The following is an 18,974-nucleotide window of genomic DNA, read 5'->3' on the forward strand; positions in this document are numbered from 1 at the left end:
GGTCATCTTTACTTCCCACTCTTGCGTCATGCTCTTGACATGCTCGAGTGTGGCAGCGATTTCGCGATCCTGTCTGTCGAATTGGTCCACCAAACCTGCAGCTTCTGCCCTTTCATCCCTTAATGCGGCTGCGGCATCGGCGAGCTTCTTGGCTGTGGCCAGCATTTCCTTTCTAGTGGCCTCTAGAGCCTCCGGATCTGCAGACGCCCGGGTTATAGGTTTGTTAAGAACTGCTCGTGCAACCATCTCTTCAGCTGACAGGAGTTCCTCCGAGGAAGAATCCTCGCGGGGTCGCTCCCGTGACAAAGGAGATCCTTGGCGGGATGGCTGAGGGTCGATTGGTTGGTTGCCTCTTCGATCCAGGTTGCCCCAGCTGCTACGGTTGCGAGAACTCGCTTAGGCTGGGCGGAGTCGACTTCAGGCTGATCACCGAAACCGTACTCCCTAGCTTGCGGTTAAACTCGTCGCATCCATGGAGGGGGTATCTCCGGAAATTGGGCTCAGATTGCCCAAAATCGACTCTTCAACCGGAGTTTCGCTTTCTCCGACAGCTCACCGATCCGGATCCGCGTCGTTTTCCGGTGCCTCTACCTGCTCAGGACCAGCTCCGTCTTCTTGAGGGGCGGTTCCGGCGGTATGGGCCAAGAAGTGTACGAAGTGGCACCTCTGCTTTTCTAACACCCGGGAGACCTGTGCGGATCTCGCATTGGTCTTCCACCGTTGTTTCCTCGCTCGGGGCGGATGGGGTGGGCATTGAAAATTCTAGATCCGAGGCGGAATCGTCCTTGGGAAGCTCCGGCATCTCAGATCGGATCTTCGCGACAGCGTCCAGCTCTGCGGCGGTCGCGTCTCACAAGCATTACTTACGCTGGGTTTCCGTCGGAATCGACGGTTTCCCCGATGAAGATGTGTATGCCGCCAATTGGGACGATGGAGAGCTTGACGGGGTTTGTCCTAGCCGGAATCCAACACTCATCCGGTGACAAGGTATCAACTTGTCAATGCCTATGGATTGTAGGCTAGGGTTTAGTTGGAAGTAGAGGGCAAGTAGATCTCGAAGGTTTCAGCCGAAAAGTACTCGACGATTATGAAAACTAGGGTTTGTAAGCAATGATTCGATGATCTCCTCGTCCCTCGACTCCCCCTTATATAGGAGGCGGAGCCGAGGGATTCGTGTAGTACAAGTTACATAGTCCGGGAAGGTTTCTAACTCATCCCGTAAGATTACAAATGACACTTCCTATTACAACTCTATCTTTCCTTAAATACATCTTGGGCTCCCGAATCTTCTTATTCTTCGGGTAGTGGGCCTTCAGTAAACCCCGGGTACTATCTTCGGCAGGCCCATTTGGGATGCCTATGTCAGTAGCCCCCGAGATTTTGCTTGAATCGTAGAGTCAGGGAAAATCTCCACTATTTATATTTATTCGACAACTTTAACTTTTCTATATTTCTTCACATAAATTTCTATATTGTACAGGGATAATGGTAATTGGGGCTAGTTCATCTGACGGATCAGGTACTAGTTAACTGCTCTAGTGGCAATTCGCAAAAACCTACTTCAAGATCACGTCCCTGGACATGATCTCGGGATACTGGTGTAAACTTCGACAGGTGCCGCTTAAGGTCTTACCATTCTGTCGAGTCCCAGTCAAATTTATCGGGTACCTAACGCGTCCGTTAGGATTTTTCTTCGTATCTGTTGATACGGATAAAAGTAGCAGAGCGCAGTCTTCGGCGATGCCACGCCCAGCAGAACGGATCTGGGGTCTTACCTTCGCAAATTTGCGGCATTCAGAAATTGATCGCAACTTTGGCGTTCTGAGAATATATTGTCGAGTGCTTTTCCGGCTGTTGGAATGGCACATTTTATCGAGTCAAAGATGACTTATATTGCTCTCCCGATGGGAGTATATGTAGAGTTAGTTATAACTCAAAATATACTCTTTTACTCTTATATCTTTCTTTTTTCTCTTTCTTTCTTTCTTTTATAATTTCATCGGGCACGCGAACAGCGTTCCCGATGGGAGTAGCCCCCGAGGCTACAGCCAAGGATTTGTTCTTGGTTGTAGGCTCCACGCCTCATGCCGCTATATTCTTTTTTATCTCCCGAAATTTTATAATTCCTCGGGTGCGCGAACAGCGCTCCCGATGGGAGTAGCCCCCGAGGCTATGAACAAATATTTGTATTTGGTCATAGGCTCATGCCACTTCTATTTTGTCGGTCTAGATCTTTTTCCTTTTTCCAAAGTAGCCCCCGAGCATTTGATCAGAAACTTGTATTTGATCAAAGGCTCAATCATTATTTTTCCGTGTCGCCTTTTATGAAGCTGTTGAGTCGAATTTTTCCTTCTGTGAAGATAACGTTGTTGCTGACGATAGCCACGATTGCCTGTCAAAAATTTTCGACAAGCCTTTTCTCGCCGCCATGCGGGCCCAATTAATCCACTATGTTGACACGTCGTGCAAGTGGGGGACACACGTCCTCCGCTTTTTCTGGCACGCACACCGTAACTTCCGTGACGTTGAATTACTTATTTACCCTTGATGCCACGTGGCTATCATCTGTCACACATTTTCCTTATCCAACGGTTCGTCGTTTCACCGCACCCCTATATAAATTCATCTTCTTCCTCCTTGGACACTTCCGCCCGCGCCGTCTTCCTTCTCTCATCTGCAAATTTCTCCTTGCAATCCACAACCTCCTGAGCTCCTTACCTCCAAACTGCAAATCCTGCGCCATTGTTGATGCCACCTCGTCGGTTGACAAGGCACAGCACGCCGGAATCCTCCATGGCCGCCGTGGATCTCGGAACGGCGGAGTGGGAAAGATCCAAGATTTCCGCTCAGAACATCAACATGCTGAGGAGGCTGGGGATCAGTAAGAAACCCCAGGCATTGCGCTTCCCCAGTGAGGAAAGCTACCCAACCCCTCCAATGGGGTACCGGGTAAGCTTTGTCGACCACCTCATCCGTGGTCTCTCCGCCCCCATCCATCCTTTTCTCCGTGGACTTCTTTTTGTCTATGGTTTGCAACTCCACCATCTCACGCCGAATTCGATCCTCCACATCTCCATTTTCATTACTTTGTGCGAGGCCTTCCTTGGCGTCCAGCCTAACTGGGCGCTTTGGAAGCGCATTTTCTTCTGCCGCCGTAATGGCTCGCCCAATGTCGCCTATAATATAGGCGGCGTTGTGATTTCTGTTCGACCCACTGTCAACTACTTCGACGTTAAGCTTCCTGACTCAGTTCAAGGATGGCGCAAGAAGTGGTTGTACATTCAGGAGGAGAACCATGGATGTGCATAGGACAACATCCCGCCTTTTGATGGTGCCGAGAAAATTTTCCGCCGCCGCTCCTGGGACGCGGAGGCCACCGAAGAAGAACGGGTGTCGACAGAAGCCCTGATGGCTCGCATCCACGAGTTGCAAAATACTCGCGGCAAGGAGTTATCGGGTATCCAAATTACTGCATATTTTCTTAGGACTAGAGTGTAGCCGCTTCAGGCTCGCAAATATCCTCTATGGAGATATGCTGGCAGCGAGGATGTAGATCGGCTGTCGGTGGATTTGGAGGTCAAAGACTTGGAAAAGCTTGTCCGAAAAATCTCATCTCTCAATAAAAAAGATCATGTCCCTGCTTCTTGTCGTGTAAAACCTTTCAGTGCCGCCAATCCACTCCCCCAGGTAATCTTTGCCTATTGTCTTGTTGTTGCTTTGCTAACTGTTTTGTAACTCCTTTTCTGATGTCTCTCCCTATTTTTTTGTGCACAGGATCATCCAGATCTTGTGTCGCTTCCTCCTCTCCCTGAAGGTGGAGAAGTCGAAGAAAGGGCGATTGTCACTGATGACAATCAAGAAGCCCCATCTTTTGTGAATGAACCCGTAGATTCTCGAAAATCTGCGGGTTCTTCCGAAGGCACTGCGTCGGCACAATCTCCTCCTCCCGCTGTTTCTCCAAAAAGCAAAAGGAAGAGGAAAGATGTCGAAGATTCCGGCACTTCCAAAGCCGAAGAAGTTGATCCTTCACGTCAGAAGGCAGCTTACGATCCTTATCTTGAATCCCTCGTCAGCTCGTAAGTCATTTTTACTTCTCCTTATTTCTGTACTCGAAATGTTTATCTTGTCTTGCGTTTTATGCTATCGATTTTTAATCACAGCGATGATGAGGAAGAAATACCAACTGTTGACGTGGCTCCTCGGACGAGCACGTCACATACTTTACTTGCCTCGGACACGTTAGTTGAAGGAGAAGAATCCTCGCCTCCTCAACGAAACGTCGTCACCACTACTCCGCCATCAAGCCCCCTTGCTCCTTCACCAAAAAGGACAAGGATTGAGACGATCACTGAGCCTGCCCCTCAATTGGGTAGCTCTTCTACTTTGCTCTTGGATGATGTAAGTTTTTTAATTTTCTTGCCGATTTCTGTATTTCCTCTATTTTGCTTTTTACGCCTTCACTCTTTTTTCATGCCGATGTTTCTCTTTCTTTGTTCTTCTTTGACAGCCCATGATCAAAGAGCTTATCCGCATCGGATCCCAATTCATTGGGTATCGTGAGTATGCCAGCAGAACTGAAGGTAACACTTTTATACTTGCCGTTCTTTCTGACTTTTTGCTCCTGTTGTTTGTCGCAATTTTTGATCTTTCTTTTTTTTTATCTCGACAGAGAAACTTGCAGAGGCCAACAAACGTGCCGACGCACTTGCTCAAAAACTGGAGCAAAGTGAGGCGGCTCGCAAGAAAGCCGAACTTGTTGCTAGCGAAGCCAAAGCCGAGGCTGATGAAGCCAAAGCAAAAGCTGCTAGTGTCGAGGAACTGCAGAAAAGACTTGAGGATGCTGAATCTGCTTTAAACGAGCATAAAGCTGCACAAGCTGCTCGTGAACAGGGGATCCTCAAGCGCCTGAAATCACAAAGTCGACGCACTCAAAGTAATATTATTGATCCCTTCTATTTTTTAGTGGACTTGCTGTTTCTTGTTTTTTGATCGACGTTTATTTCCTGTGGCAGGCCAAACAAACCAAGAGTTTGATCTGGAGAATCCCGACAATGATCCTCTCCTTGACGCACTTTCTTATCTGGAGCTTCATGGATCCGAAATTCGTGAAGGCGTGGCAAATGCTAGTGCAGGACTGTCGACGCTGTTCCCCTACTTCTTCCCGAAGAAAGAGGAGCCCCCGACTTTCCTTGCCCTTGCCAAGAGCTTCAATTCATCGGAGGACCTTGGACTGAAGATGCGCCAGGAAAATATGAAGATTGCTGTCGAGAGCACTGTTGCCCTGGTTGCTGACAGCCAACAAACTGTTGATTGGATGAAAGTTGGCGACACCGATCAGATAGAGCAGTCAAGATGGAGGTCGTTGATTAAGGCAGCCAAGCCCAACACGAAGAAAATCCTGGCCTATCTTGGGATCAAACCAGCTTCAACTCCTAGCTCATCAAGGCCGGAGGTCTAGTTGCATGCCTCTTTGTTTTTTCGTTCTCTGTTTCTTTTGCCCTTGTCGCCAATTTAGCTGTGGCGACAATTATCCTGGTAGTCCTTTAGGAGAAACTTCTTTTGTAATGCTTATGTAAACATTTCTAGAAATTAATGAAATTCCTTCTGGCACTATCATTGATCCTGGCGCTTTCTTTTCCAGTTAATATTTGACAACTATTCGACCAATCCTTGCTCTGCCGATGCTTCTCCCGCTTCTTCCTTCTCGAAGAAAATGCCAATCGCTGATAACACTCTCGAAGGTTCTTCAAGCAAACATTCGTCAGAAGATTTGCAAGAACTTCGACAGCAACTTCAATCCATGAAGAAGCAAACTCTCGCAATGATGGAACAGTCTCGAAAAGCATCTGAACAAGAAAAACTTGCTCTCCAACAAGCCAAAGAAGTTGTGGCTGCCAAGGATACTGCTGTATTGGAAGCAAAGGGAGCCACTACCCGAGAAAATAGCATGCTCGAGCTAATGTTGGAGGCTAGCACAGATATGTTAGGTATGTTTTTCTAACCTCGCAATGCCTCCTCCTTACTTTGCTGTGCCCCCCTTCAAATTTTTTGCCTTGTCGCTTTAATAGGCTCAGTTCTTGATGCTGCCGCCGAAGATCGAAGAGTACTCGAGAGAACAAATCTTCTCGTCAATCTTTCCCTTAACCATGGCTGTTTATTCTGGGCCTCCCCTGAACGAACCCAGCAAATTGTCAGGTTTCAAGATCGTGCTTGCCAAGTGCATGAATTTCTCAATTTTTGCACGACAACATTAACCCTTGTTTACAAAACTCTGTTTCCTCGGAATGAAATTCCAAAGACTCTTCCTGAATTGCTGGAGGTTTTCAGAGATGCTCCCCGCATTCATAATTTTGTGCGAGCTCAATTGACTGCTGGAGCAAGGTTCGCCATGATTATGATAAATATTTGCCATCCAAAATTAGACCTGACGAAGATTGTTGCTGATTGCCTGGCCAAGAAATCGCGGTGAAAAAATGACATTGACTCGATCAATGAGATGGTAACTCCTGTGGCTGAGTCGATGATAGATGAACTCCTTCGGATGGACTCAGAATTCTTCATTAAAGGGTCCTATGCTGAGCATAAAACAACCAGAGGCTTGTCCATAGATAGTATTCTAGGTTTTGACTGATTTGTACCATATTGAACAACATTATGTCTGTATCTTTTTTGATTCCCGAAGAAATTTGTTGTATATTGTAAACTGTTCTGTATTGTTGGAGCCCCCGAGCCTTCTGGCTATAGTTGTACTGTTTTTTCCATCTCGAAGATTTTTCCTCCTGTCATAATAAGATATCTCTGTTTTTTCATTGATGGGTGGAAAGCCCCCGAGTGTCATGGTGTCAAAGTTCTATATTTTTGTTGCGAGGTTCTTGGACCAAAGCAATAAGTTTTTGGCGCGTACACTATATTTATAATTTTATTAGCTTCCGATATTTGGCGAGGTATTCAGTGTACCAAGGCGAAATATTTTGGTAAGTCTAATATATCTATATTGTATGTATTTTGAAAACTTGAAGGCATTGAGCCCCCGAGCGTGTCGAAGAATAAGAAATATATCTCCACTCTCTTTATTATATTGCAGCACCGCGAGCCCGTCTCATTAAAAACCTTTCCGGCCCCACTCGGTGCCCCGAAAAGGAAAAGAGTGCGTCTGAAAACTCGCGGGCGTTTCAGTACATTGTATTTTTACAGAAGAGGACTATATTTCGACTCTAGGCGTAGAACCGCCTGAGCTGTGCTACGTTCCAGGGGTTTTTCTCGGGCACCCCCGTCTTCTTGTCCTTGATCCTGTATGCGCCTCCGTCGATGACTTCTGTGACAACGTAAGGTCCCAACCATGGCGACTCGAGTTTTTCAGTGCGCTCTTGATTGAGTCGCAGAACTAAGTCTCCGACTTGAAAAGATCTTGGTCTCAAACGTCGACTATGGTAATTTTTCAGGTCCTGCTGATATTTGGTTACCCTTGATAATACTTCGTCTCGAGCTTCGTCGAGTGCGTCGACGTCGTCTTCCAATGCCTTCCTGGAAGCTTCTTCATTATACTCTGTGACTCTAGGGGAGTCGTGCTCTATTTCTATTGGCAGTACTGCCTCTGCTCCGTGAACAAGGAAAAACGGGGTCTCCTGTGTCGCTGTATTTGGTGTTGTTCGGATGCTCCATAACACACTTGGTAGTTCTTCTGGCCAGGTATGTCGAGCTTTTTCCAGTGGTCCTAATAGGCGTTTCTTGATGCCATTGCAGATGATACCATTGGCTTTCTCGACTTGACCATTGGTTTGAGGATGTGCCACTGACGCGAAGTGCAATTTGATGCCTACCTCTGCACAGTATGCCTTGAACTCCTTTGACGTAAAGTTGCTGCCATTGTCTGTAACGATGCTATGAGGTACTCCAAATCGAAAAACGATGTCCTTCACGAATTTTATTGCTGATGCTGCATCTGGTGAATTTATCGGCTTTGCTTCTATCCACTTGGTGAATTTATCGACAGCAACCAGCAAGTACTCATATCCTCCTGGCGAAGCTTTGTGCAATTTGCCCACCATATCAAGTCCCCATTGGGCAAAAGGCCACGACAATGGTATTGGTGTTAGCTCTGCTGTTGGAGAGTGAGGTTTTGCGGCAAACCTTTGACACGCGTCACAAGTTCTTACTATTTCCTTGGCATCCTCTATTGCTGTCGACCAGTAGAATCCTGCCCGAAAAACCTTAGCTGCAATAGCTCAACTACTTGCGTGGTGGCCACATACTCCTTCGTGTACATCCTTCAGAATTATTCTTCCTTCTTCGGGTGTGACGCACCTTTGCAGGACGCCTGATATACTTCGCTTGTATAATTCCCCTTTGATCACTGTAAAAGCTTTAGATCGTCGAATAACTCGCCTTGCCTCAACTGGATCATCGGGTATTTCTTTCCTGAGGATGTATGATATATATGCTTGCATCCAAGGAATTTGTACCATCATCACAAGCTCTTGGTCCTCTTCGTCCTCCGTGGTTTCTTTGAGGGGTGCCGAAGTTTTCTCTTCTTTTGCTTTTTTCTGCACCTTTTTTGGCTTCGTGGATCTTTCCGCTATTTCTTCCCAAAATACTCCTGGCGGGATTGGGAGGCACTGCGACCCGATGTTTGCGAGAACGTCGGCTTCATCATTGCTCAATCTACTGATGTGATTTACCTCGCATCCATCAAACAGCTTCTCAAGCTCATTGTACATCTCCTTGTATGCCATCATGCTATCATTGACTGCATCACATTGGTTCATAACTTGCTGAGCCACCAATTGTGAGTCGCCAAAGATTTTTAGTCGAGTTGCACCGCAAGCTTTCGCCATCTTCATCCCGTGTATGAGTGCTTCATATTCTGCTTCATTGTTAGATGCGTTAGGGAACGTCATCCGAAGGACGTACTTTAACTTGTCGCCTTCAGGTGATATAAGTACTACTCCTGCGCCAGCTCCTTCTACTCTCTTGGACCCATCGAAGTTCATGGTCCAGGTTCTCGACAAATCTGGGGGTCCCGTGTTTTGTAGCTCCATCCACTCTGCAATGAAATCTGGCAGAACTTGCGACTTGATTGCCTTTCTTTTTTCATACGTGATGTCCCGAGGGGAGAGTTCTATTCCCCAAAGGGAGACACGCCCTGTAGCTTCTGGATTGTTCAGTATATTTGAGAGAGGTGCTTCATTGACTACTATTATCGGGTGTGCCGAAAAATAGTGGCGCAACTTCCTTGCCGTTGTAATTACTCTATATGCTAGTTTTTGGTACTGCGGGTACCGCTGTTTGGAAGGCGACAGAACTTCGCTGGTGAAATATACTGGCCTTTGCACTCCATGGAGTTTTCCTTCTTCTTCTCTTTTGACAACTAGCACCGTGCTCACCACTTGGGGCGTGGCTGCAATATACAGCAGGAGAGGTTCCTTTTCCTTCGGCGCCACCAGAATTGGTGGTGTCGAGATTGTGCGCTTCAAATCCTCGAAGGCTCTGTCGGCCTCTTCGTTCCACTGGAATTTATCTCCTTGCTTTATTAGAGCGTAAAATGGTAACGCTTTTTCTCCCAACTTGGCGACGAATCTGCTCAAAGCTGCGACTCGCCCAGTTAGCTGCTGTATTTCTTTCAACTTTGTTGGCTTCCTCATTGTTACGATAGCTTGTATTTTATCGGGATTTGCTTCAATCCCTCTTGCTGAAACTAGAAACCCCAGAAGCTCTCCTGCTGGGACGCCAAAAGAACACTTCGTCGGGTTTAGTTTGAGGTAGAATTTGTCAAGGTTGTCAAAGGTTTCCTTGAGATCCTCGATCAATGTTGTCCCCTTTTTTGATGTTATGACGACATCGTCGATGTATACTTGTACGTTTTTCCCAATCTGTGTCGCCAAACACTTCTGCATCATCCTCTGATATGTTGCTCCCGCATTTTTTAGACCAAAGGGCATTGTTCTGTAGCAAAACACGCCGTAAGGTGTAATAAACGTTGTCTTTACTTCATCTTCTTCTTTCAACCTGATCTGGTTATAACCAGAATATGCGTCCAGGAAGGAAAGACGTTCACATCCAGCCGTGGAGTCGATAATTTGGTCGATCCTCGGGAGGGGAAAGTGATCCTTTGGACAATGTTTATTGAGACACGTAAAGTCGACGCACATGCGAAGGACCTTAGTGTTTTTCTTCGGCACCAACACAGGATTTGCTACCCATGTGGCTTCTGTAAATATCTCTTTGATAAATCCAGCTTCTCGTAGTCGATTGATTTCTGACAGCATGGCCTTGCGGTTTGGTTCCGAAAAACGCCGCAAGGGTTGTTTGATTGGCCTCGCTAATGGATCCAAGTTTAGGTGGTGCTCGGCAAGTTCCCTGGGTACTCCTGGCATGTCAGCTGGACACCATGCGAAGATTTTCCAGTTCTCACGGAGGAACTCGACGAGCGCGCTTTCCTATGCGAGGTCCATGTCGTTTGCGATGGATGTCGTCTTTTTCGGGTCTGTCGGGTGAATCTGCACCTCCTTAGAATTTTTCTCTGTATTGAAAGTTGATTCTTTGTTTGGCCTTCCAACGTCTGGCAGCACGTCGTAGTCGGTCATACTCCTTGACGCCAGGTATTCCGCTTGCATCCCGAAAGTTTCTGATAGCCAGTGAAAATCCTTATCGCACTTATCGGCTAAGGCGAAGCTTCCTTTGACTGTGATTGGTCCCTTTGGTCCAGGCAACCTCCACAACAGGTATGTATAATGTGGCACCGCCATAAATCTAGCATATGCTGGTCGTCCCAACAGAGCGTGGTATTGCGACGGAAAATCCACGACTTCAAATTCCAGCCTCTCGATTCTATAATTCTCTCGGGTTCCAAACTGAACGTCGAGATTGATCTTTCCCAATGGATAACTTGGTTTCTCCGGTGTGATACCATGGAACCTTGTGTCTGTTGGCTTCAAGTTTGCTAGGGATATGTTCATCTTCCTTAATGTATCTGCATACATAAGGTTTAAGCTGCTGCCACCATCTATGAACACTCGAGAAACATCAAATCCCGCAATTACTGCTGGCAAAATAAGTGCTGACTGCCCTGGTCGAGGAACTTGCTGCGGATGATCTGCTATGGTGAAGCCAATATCTTGCCCTGACCAATTAAGGTACTCGACTGTTGGTGGAGGCATTTTTTCTGCCATAAACACTTGTCGTGAGATTACTTTCTGAGCTCTATTGGATGGCCTTCCCTTCTGAATCATCGACACTGCTCCGTTAGAGTTGGGATCAACATAAGGTGGTGGTGGAGGTGCTGCCGCTATTCTGAGCTGATGTCGATTGTCTTCTGTAATCGCGGGAGGTGGTGGCAGGTGAATCTCGCTCCTGGGTTCTCGAGGATTTCTCTGTGCTGCCCGAGCGTTAGCGTTCTCTGCATACTTTAGCATTGCCTGGAAATTGCGACAGTCTTTCTGCAGGTGTCCTGACTGTCTTTTTCCGTTGCTGTCGAGGAAAAAGTGCATCTGACACGGCCCATTCATCATTTCTTCGGGGGAAACGAAAGGCCTCGGGAACCTAGGTCCGCTATTTTGCCTGTTGTTGCGAGAATCGTCCCTGTTATCGCTTCGCTGCTCATTGCTTCTCTGATAATCATCTCTGTTGCTCCCTCCTGTGTTCGCCCGAAAACCTGCCGAAATTTGTCCTGGGGCGTCGTAGTTCGGGTACTGCCGAGGAAATCGCCGCCTCGGTTGATAATTTCGACCACGGTCCTCCTCTGGCGACCTGTGTCGTTTGTTGTGGACAGCATCTTCTCCATCTGCCCATCTGTTTGCTATTTCCATTAACGCGGATACTGTCTTTGGATTGGTCCTTCCCAAGTCCTCGACAAAATCTCCACGCCTGATTCCTGCGACAAACGCATCTATTGCTCTCTCGTCAGATATATTTTCTGCCGAGTTTTTGATGATGTTCCACCTTTGGATATATTTTCTCATTGGCTCATCTGGCTTTTGTCGACATGCTCTCAACTCCTCTAACGACGCAGGTTTTTTGCACGTGGATCTGAAGTTCTTGACGAACACGTCCTCGAAGCTTTCCCAGCTATCGATAGATCCTGGAGTGAGTTTCTTTATCCAAGATCGTGCGGCTCCACTCAAATGCACCTGGATGCTTTGCATAGCTGTTGCCCTGGTTCCTCCTGTGAGCTTCACTGTCTCGAGATAATCAACTAGCCAATCCTCTGGATCTTGAAGGCCGTCGAACTTCTTGAAGTTGTCAGGTAACTTGAATCCCGAAGGGACTCGAGTTTTTCGGACTCTCCTCGTGAAACACGGCAAGCCACACATATCTTCGTCGTTAAGCTCTGGGGATTGCCGCGGTTCCCTTCTGCTTTGCCGCGCTCTGTCGACCCTTGCCTGTGCTGTCGTGTCTCTTGCTCCACTTGGTCCTTCAGGTGCTGCCGCTGTTGCTGCTGCAGGTCGTGGACTATTTTGCCTTACCGCTCCTTTGGGAGGCGTTGATACAAACGCTGTCCCCATAGCTCCAACTCCTGCTACCGCCATATTGTATAGTGTTTCCCTTGGATCACCTGGAGGTGGTTTAGATGCAAGGATAAAAGCATGTGTTGCCATGTACCCAGCCTCTGGTGTCTTAGGGATGATGTTTCCTCTTGTATCTATCGACATAAAGGACATGTCGAGGTTTTGGACCAAGTGCTCTCTTTCTGCTTCGGGTATATGTTGCAACCTTGATCTTGCTCTGTTCCGCGCCTCCCTGTGGCTATCACCCGAAGTTCTAGATTGTCGACTTAGATCTGCCCTTCTCCTGCTAGATGCAGAAGCTGCCTCTTTTCTTCTATTTAACTCAGCTGTCTGTTTTTCCAATTCTCTTGCAGCTCGTGCGAGCCTATATTGATATGCTTGCAATTCCTCTGGTGTGGCTGTGGTGGCCATTGGTTCTGAACCGTTCATAGCTCTCGCGGCTCTATCCCATGCTGCTTGCGAAAGTTGAACTCTGTCTCGCGGCTGTGGCCCAACGTATTTATGCCCAGGCCTTGTCGCAAGTTGGAGGGATCGACGTATGGATTTCCCAGATCGTCGAAAGCCTCAGATGTTTCCTCTTGATCTTCAATGGCATAAATCTGATGGTATTTTGTATTCAGATCTATGTTGGGTTTGGTGACATCATTGTTGAGATTGATGAAGACCTTGCCCACTGTGATAGATTTGTCGATGAAGTCGTAACTGTCGACATCGCTTGAGCCATCGCTTATATCTGAGTCCGCAGATGACTCAAACGACATGTCGCTGAAGATCTTAGCGAGTTTCTCTCTTGCTCTGGTGCTGACGTAGCGTGTCGACGAAGTTTCTTCTTCTCCTGATTCGGTTGACGATGCATAGCTTGAAAAATCGGAATCGACCGCCGACGATCCCGACGAAATCGGAATTTCGACACGATACGATCCTTCCTTCTCGACGCGAAAGTGAAACCTTCCGAACGTCATCTCCATGGGCTCAGCCAGATACGCATATGCATCCAAACGGGAGGGTGGGTGAGGAACAAAATCGACAGGACCAGCAGCGATCTGTTTACCTCGATCCATTGCGTTGCTTGCGATTGATGATGTCGAAGATCTTGAACGTGCCATCGAGATCAGATCCTTACACCTCTAGTTCCCACAGACGGCGCCAATTGACAAGGTATCAACTTGTCAATGCCTATGGATTGTAGGCTAGGGTTTAGTTGGAAGTAGAGGGCAAGTAGATCTCGAAGGTTTCAGCCGAAAAGTACTCGACGATTATGAAAACTAGGGTTTGTAAACAATGATTCGATGATCTCCTCGTCCCTCGACTCCCCCTTATATAGGAGGCGGAGCCGAGGGATTCGTGTAGTACAAGTTACATAGTCCGGGAAGGTTTCTAACTCATCCCGTAAGATTACAAATGACACTTCCTATTACAACTCTATCTTTCCTTAAATACATCTTGGGCTCCCGAATCTTCTTATTCTTCGGGTAGTGGGCCTTCAGTAAACCCCGGGTACTATCTTCGGCAGGCCCATTTGGGATGCCTATGTCATCCGGAGGGACGATCGGCAGATTTCCGGCGTAGAGGACGCGCCCCACAGCGATGGTGTCGTCGTAGCTTCCCATGGCGGAACCCTCCCGGTTCCGGCCTCCAGACGCCACAGGCCCCACGGTGGGCGCCAACTGTCGTTGCCTATTCGACGGTACCTCGGAGGAGGGATCCTCACGAGGGGGAGAAGAAGTAGGGGCCATAGGGCTGAGTGCACACGGGACGGTGGTACGCGAGTTACCTAGCTTCGGAACACCTGCACAATGACAGGGCCTACTGCTGCTTGTCTGGAATTATCTGGGCGCTTTCGCGTGATTACAATGAGTTGTGGTTGTGCCTCTAGGGCTCCCGGGATCCGGCTTATATAGGCGCACGGATCTAGGGTTTACATGGAGAGTCCTAGCCGGAATACAAGTTGCCTAACTACGGTACAATGTCTTGCCGTGTACGTCAAGGATCCGCCTTCCTGCTAGGCCGTGCTGGATCCGGATACTTCATGGGCCTCCACGGATCCGGCCTCCTTCGTAGGTCGGTTGAGATCCGGCTTCCTGTTCCTGGGCTGGACTTCATCCTTCATGATCTACAGCAACTGGGCCGCCCGATGGGCCACATGCCTCACCACCAACTATGGGCCACCCGGGCTTGCCGGATCTAGGCCATGCCGTTGATATACCCATAAAGTATACCCACAATAGGCTGGCCGAAGTCGTCCGGCTCACCGCGATGGTGGTGGAGCACACCTTATCGTTGTCACCACCTCCGCCACTATAGCCGCACGCGCCTCCACAGGCCGTGTGGGAGGGGCAGATGGTCCCACCGCCACTGCAACATGGGCCACCGGTGTATCCTGCGTGGCTGAAGTACCCTGTGTGGCCACAACAGGGGCCATGGACGCTGCCAATGGTCGTCGACCTCACCCAGGACAAGGACGAGGAGTTGGTGGTGGCCATAATTAGGGTTTAGTTTACGTTTATTTTCCTTGCTTTTTAATTTTCTATGTAAATTATCTTCGAATGAATGAAATATTTCAAAATTTTCCAGCGCTTTTAGAATTTTAATTTAATTTAATTTTCATTCACCGCGCTTGTTCTGGGCACCACTCAAATCTGTTTCTTAAAAAACTAGAATAAAAACCAGTGGCGCAATGTTATCGTGTGCCACACTGGTTTATGCATATGACAGTGGGGCACCAACCATGTGTGCCACGGGTAAAGCACTACCAATAATATGATACCAGTGGCGCATGGCCACCCGCCACGGGTAATATGATCTGTTGCGCCACTAGTAAGGGTTTTCCTACTAGTCATTTAACCTTTATATTTTGGTACTCTACTATTTGCGTCACGTTTCTAAATTAGGTATCTGTTTGTACGTGCTACTACTGCAAATCTCTACTGTTCCAGCATAAAACTTAGCTTAGTAGTAAAACACACGGCCGGCACAAACAGTACATGGTAGCTTCCTCTCTGTTTTTCCTTCTCTCTCTTGTTTTCTGGAACTGGAACGTAGGCGACATCGACAGGAAAGATTACTTGGGCCAAAGACGTCACCGTCGTGTCTGGTGAAGTCGACGGAGGCAAAGCCTCGGCCGGTCCGTGAACACTGCCGTATTCCGGAGCGGCGTAGAGTGATTCCCGGCGTGGATTGTCTGACTTGCTAAAGCCATGTCATTGCTACAGTAGTCTAACTTGGGCTCTCCCAGCCGATAGATGGGAAATAAACGGGCTTGATCTATTCACTGTGCAAAAGACTGTAAGAATGGTGTAACAAAGAACTTTTGCAACCGTAGCAATCGCTATTCTGTAGCAGCTCATCTAAGCCTTTGATGTTTAATCTAATGGCTAAAAAGTGAGCCAAGTTAGAGAACTGTAGCCTCTCTGACCTTGCTCTTGCAAGTCAGAGAATCCAGAGCGTGGATTGTCTGACTTGCTAAAGCCATGTCATTGCTACAGTAGTCTAACTTGGGCTCTCCCAGCCGATAGATGGGAAATAAACGGGCTTGATCTATTCACTGTGCAAAAGACTGTAAGAATGGTGTAACAGTAACTTTTGCAACTGTAGCACTGCTATTCTGTAGCAGCTCATCTAAGCCTTTGATGTTTAATCTAATGGCTAAAAAGTGAGCCAAGTTAGAGAACTGTAGCCTCTCTGACCTTGCTCTTGCAAGTCAGAGAATCCAGAGTGATTCCGGAGGCACCTGCTCTTCCGCGGCCGCGATGTTGCGTCGCGTCCGTGGTGACGACAAGCCAGGAGAAGCGATGCCTGCCGGTCTGCATCACGCTCGCGCATTAACGCATGGACGTCTAGTCATGGCCGAGTGTAGCCGGTTTGTTTAAAGTTCAGTCAGCAACTCAGCATGGGTTGCGTCGGCGTCCGTATCAGATGGTAGCGACCGGGCGTTAATTTGTTCGTTTGTCTCTGGAGCGAGCGAGCAAGTCAGCAACGTCTCCAACTGTTTCTTTCTTTTTCGTTCTTTCTTCAGAGTTCAGACTCCAAGAAAAAATTGTGAGGACGCAAACAGAGGACGAGGGTCAGTCCATCTTCTATCGGACGGCGACAAAATTCGACTGAGATTTCAAAAGGCAACACGAGGGCTTTCAAACGCGATCTAGCTATTACCTCTGTTCATAAAATGATGTTAAAAATGTATCTAAATTTAGATGTACCTGGATACTTTTTAGTAGTATCTATCTCACTGGCTTTATGTAGATATTTGAGCTTTTTAAAGAGGTAGATATTTACCATGCTAGATACACACGCAACAACTTCACAAACTTCACTTATTTATTCGAATATATATTGCGACACATCACATCACACTCTTGTGCTACACGAAGTAGCACTTCACACTTGTTGAAAACTCGCGTACTTCCAAACCGGAAGCACCACAAGTCAACATCCACACATAGCTCACATAACACCATACCACACCAGTACTAAGCAAACACGTCGTACACACAATAGTAGGATAATAGGCTTCCGATTCACGGCCTGGGCGGCAGGCTGCCCGCGTCGTCCATGACATCGTCCGGCTGGTCCGAGTCCGGCTCCGGCTGGAACAACATCTGCATCTCCATCTCCAGAGACAGTAGCAGCGGCGGGGACAGTGGTAGCGTCGGAGGCAGCGGCAGGGACAGAGGCAGAGGCAGCAGCGGCAGCGATGTAGACAGTGGCAGGGAAATTGACTGCGGAGGCTGCAATGGCAGGGACAGGGACGGCGGCGGCAGTGCCAGTGGCAGGGAAATTGACTGCGGAGGCTGCAATGGCAGGGACAGGGACGGAGGCGGCAGCAGCGATGGAGACAGTGACGGCGGCGGCGGCAGCGGTATCTGCATGCCGCCGTAGAGCTCCGTGAGGTGGACGGGGATCTCCGGCACGTCCATTGGCATGCCCATGAACTGCCCGAAGAGACGGAGCTGGGAGTTCGCGCGCTCCAGCTCAGTGTAGAGCTGGCGCGCGTCCGCCGCGAGCACGCGGTTCGCCTGCTCCACCAGCTCACAGTGCTGCAGCACGACGCCGGTGGTGGCGAGCATGGCCTCGTTGTTCTCCGCGAACTGGGCCGCGCGCACCGCCAGGTTCTCCGCGCTCTGCTGCCTCTTCATGCGAGACCTCTGCGCAGAGACCCGGTTGGAGGCCATCCGTCTACGACGTCGCTCCTCCTCAGTGAGCGGCATGCCGCGGCGTGATGGAGGCATGGAGCACCGCCCGCAGCCGGGATCGCGTAGAAGCACAAGAGATTGGATACGTGCTACTAGTGTAACACGAGATCGAGGGGCGAATAAGAACTTACTTGCAAAGGAGATCGAAGAACGTACTGGAACAAGAGCAAAGTAGATAAGACTATACTACTACTTTGGAATTGGATCAAACAAAAGCCAAGGCTTCTGCTTGATCAATTTTTCTGGGGACGATGGAGGCAGACTAGGAAATCACGTAGAGGAAGTGGAGGAGCACAATGGAGAGAGAATGAAGGCAGCAAACGTGATGGAGGCTAGGCGGCAGCGGCAGCGGCGTCGACATGGGCGGCGCGCCGGCGCGGGCAACACTTCCGCTGAAGCTCGAAGGGATGCGAATGATTCTGTGTTCACCAGGCATCGAAGGAAGGTGGTATATATGGAGCCATGGGCAGGCAGGAAGAAAAACATAAAGTAGCTTTCGTATACGTACACTTTTGTCCTTTTTGCAGGCAGGCATAGGCATACACGTACGCCCGCCAAATTCGCTACTGCTGGCACCAACAAACTTGTATAGAATACAAGTTATTAGTATTCCACTGATCTTTAATACTTGTACCTTAATCTTATGTATTTAGACCTATTTTAGTATGTCTGTTCACTCAAATCTGTGACAGGTATTATGGGTTGGAGAAGTACTATTTTAGCTTCAAAGTTATTGAAGGATCCAGCCATTTCACTCGAAAGTTCGAATGGTTAAAAATAAGACTGATAATATATGCTTGTGTTTAATGAATAAAGCCTTTAAAAAAGTGTGCCTAAGAAAAGTTCGATCAAAATTTTAGAAAAAACTACCAAAAAGTATGATATTTTCATATGAAAATAAATTTCATGATGTATCTAACAGTGTTGGTTTTAGATCGTACATATTAATAATTTTTTTAAAGCTTGGTCAAACTTAAGATGGGTTTACTTTTTTTCTATAAAAGTTTAAGCCTTGTTCGTTAGAACGCCTCACGTCAAGGCAGGACATACATGAAGACCATAGCCATGCATAGAAAGAACTTAATTAGACATAAGATCAACATATGGGAAATCCATATAAATGGGACGAAAAGATCACAACTATTTCACTGCTTTCTCCATAAAAGAATGTTGAAGATATATCTATACACTAAAGAGTGTCTAGATATAGATAAATTTAGACAAACTTATGATAGAAAGAGGTATTATTTAATAGTGCGTTGGTCAAGTCTTAAATTCA

The 18,974-nt window shown here is 47.8% G+C and overlaps 1 protein-coding gene across 1 annotated transcript; it reads right to left on the reverse strand.

Moving 5' to 3' along the window:
• Window positions 1–16,802: 16,802 nt before the first annotated feature.
• LOC127295627 (uncharacterized) lies at window positions 16,803–18,101 on the reverse strand. The gene has a single exon (XM_051325594.2). It carries the CDS (start codon window positions 17,729–17,731, stop codon window positions 17,021–17,023), a length of 711 nt encoding a protein of 236 aa, XP_051181554.1. The 5' UTR covers window positions 17,732–18,101; the 3' UTR covers window positions 16,803–17,020.
• Window positions 18,102–18,974: the final 873 nt, after the last annotated feature.

This window comes from Lolium perenne, chromosome 4 (genome assembly GCF_019359855.2).
Source record: "Lolium perenne isolate Kyuss_39 chromosome 4, Kyuss_2.0, whole genome shotgun sequence".
Lineage (NCBI taxonomy): Eukaryota > Viridiplantae > Streptophyta > Magnoliopsida > Poales > Poaceae > Lolium > Lolium perenne.

Excerpts from the sequence above, each read along its gene's own strand:
- LOC127295627 (XM_051325594.2), bottom strand. The coding sequence starts at position 17,731 with ATGCCTCCATCACGCCGCGGCATGCCGCTCACTGAGGAGGAGCGACGT.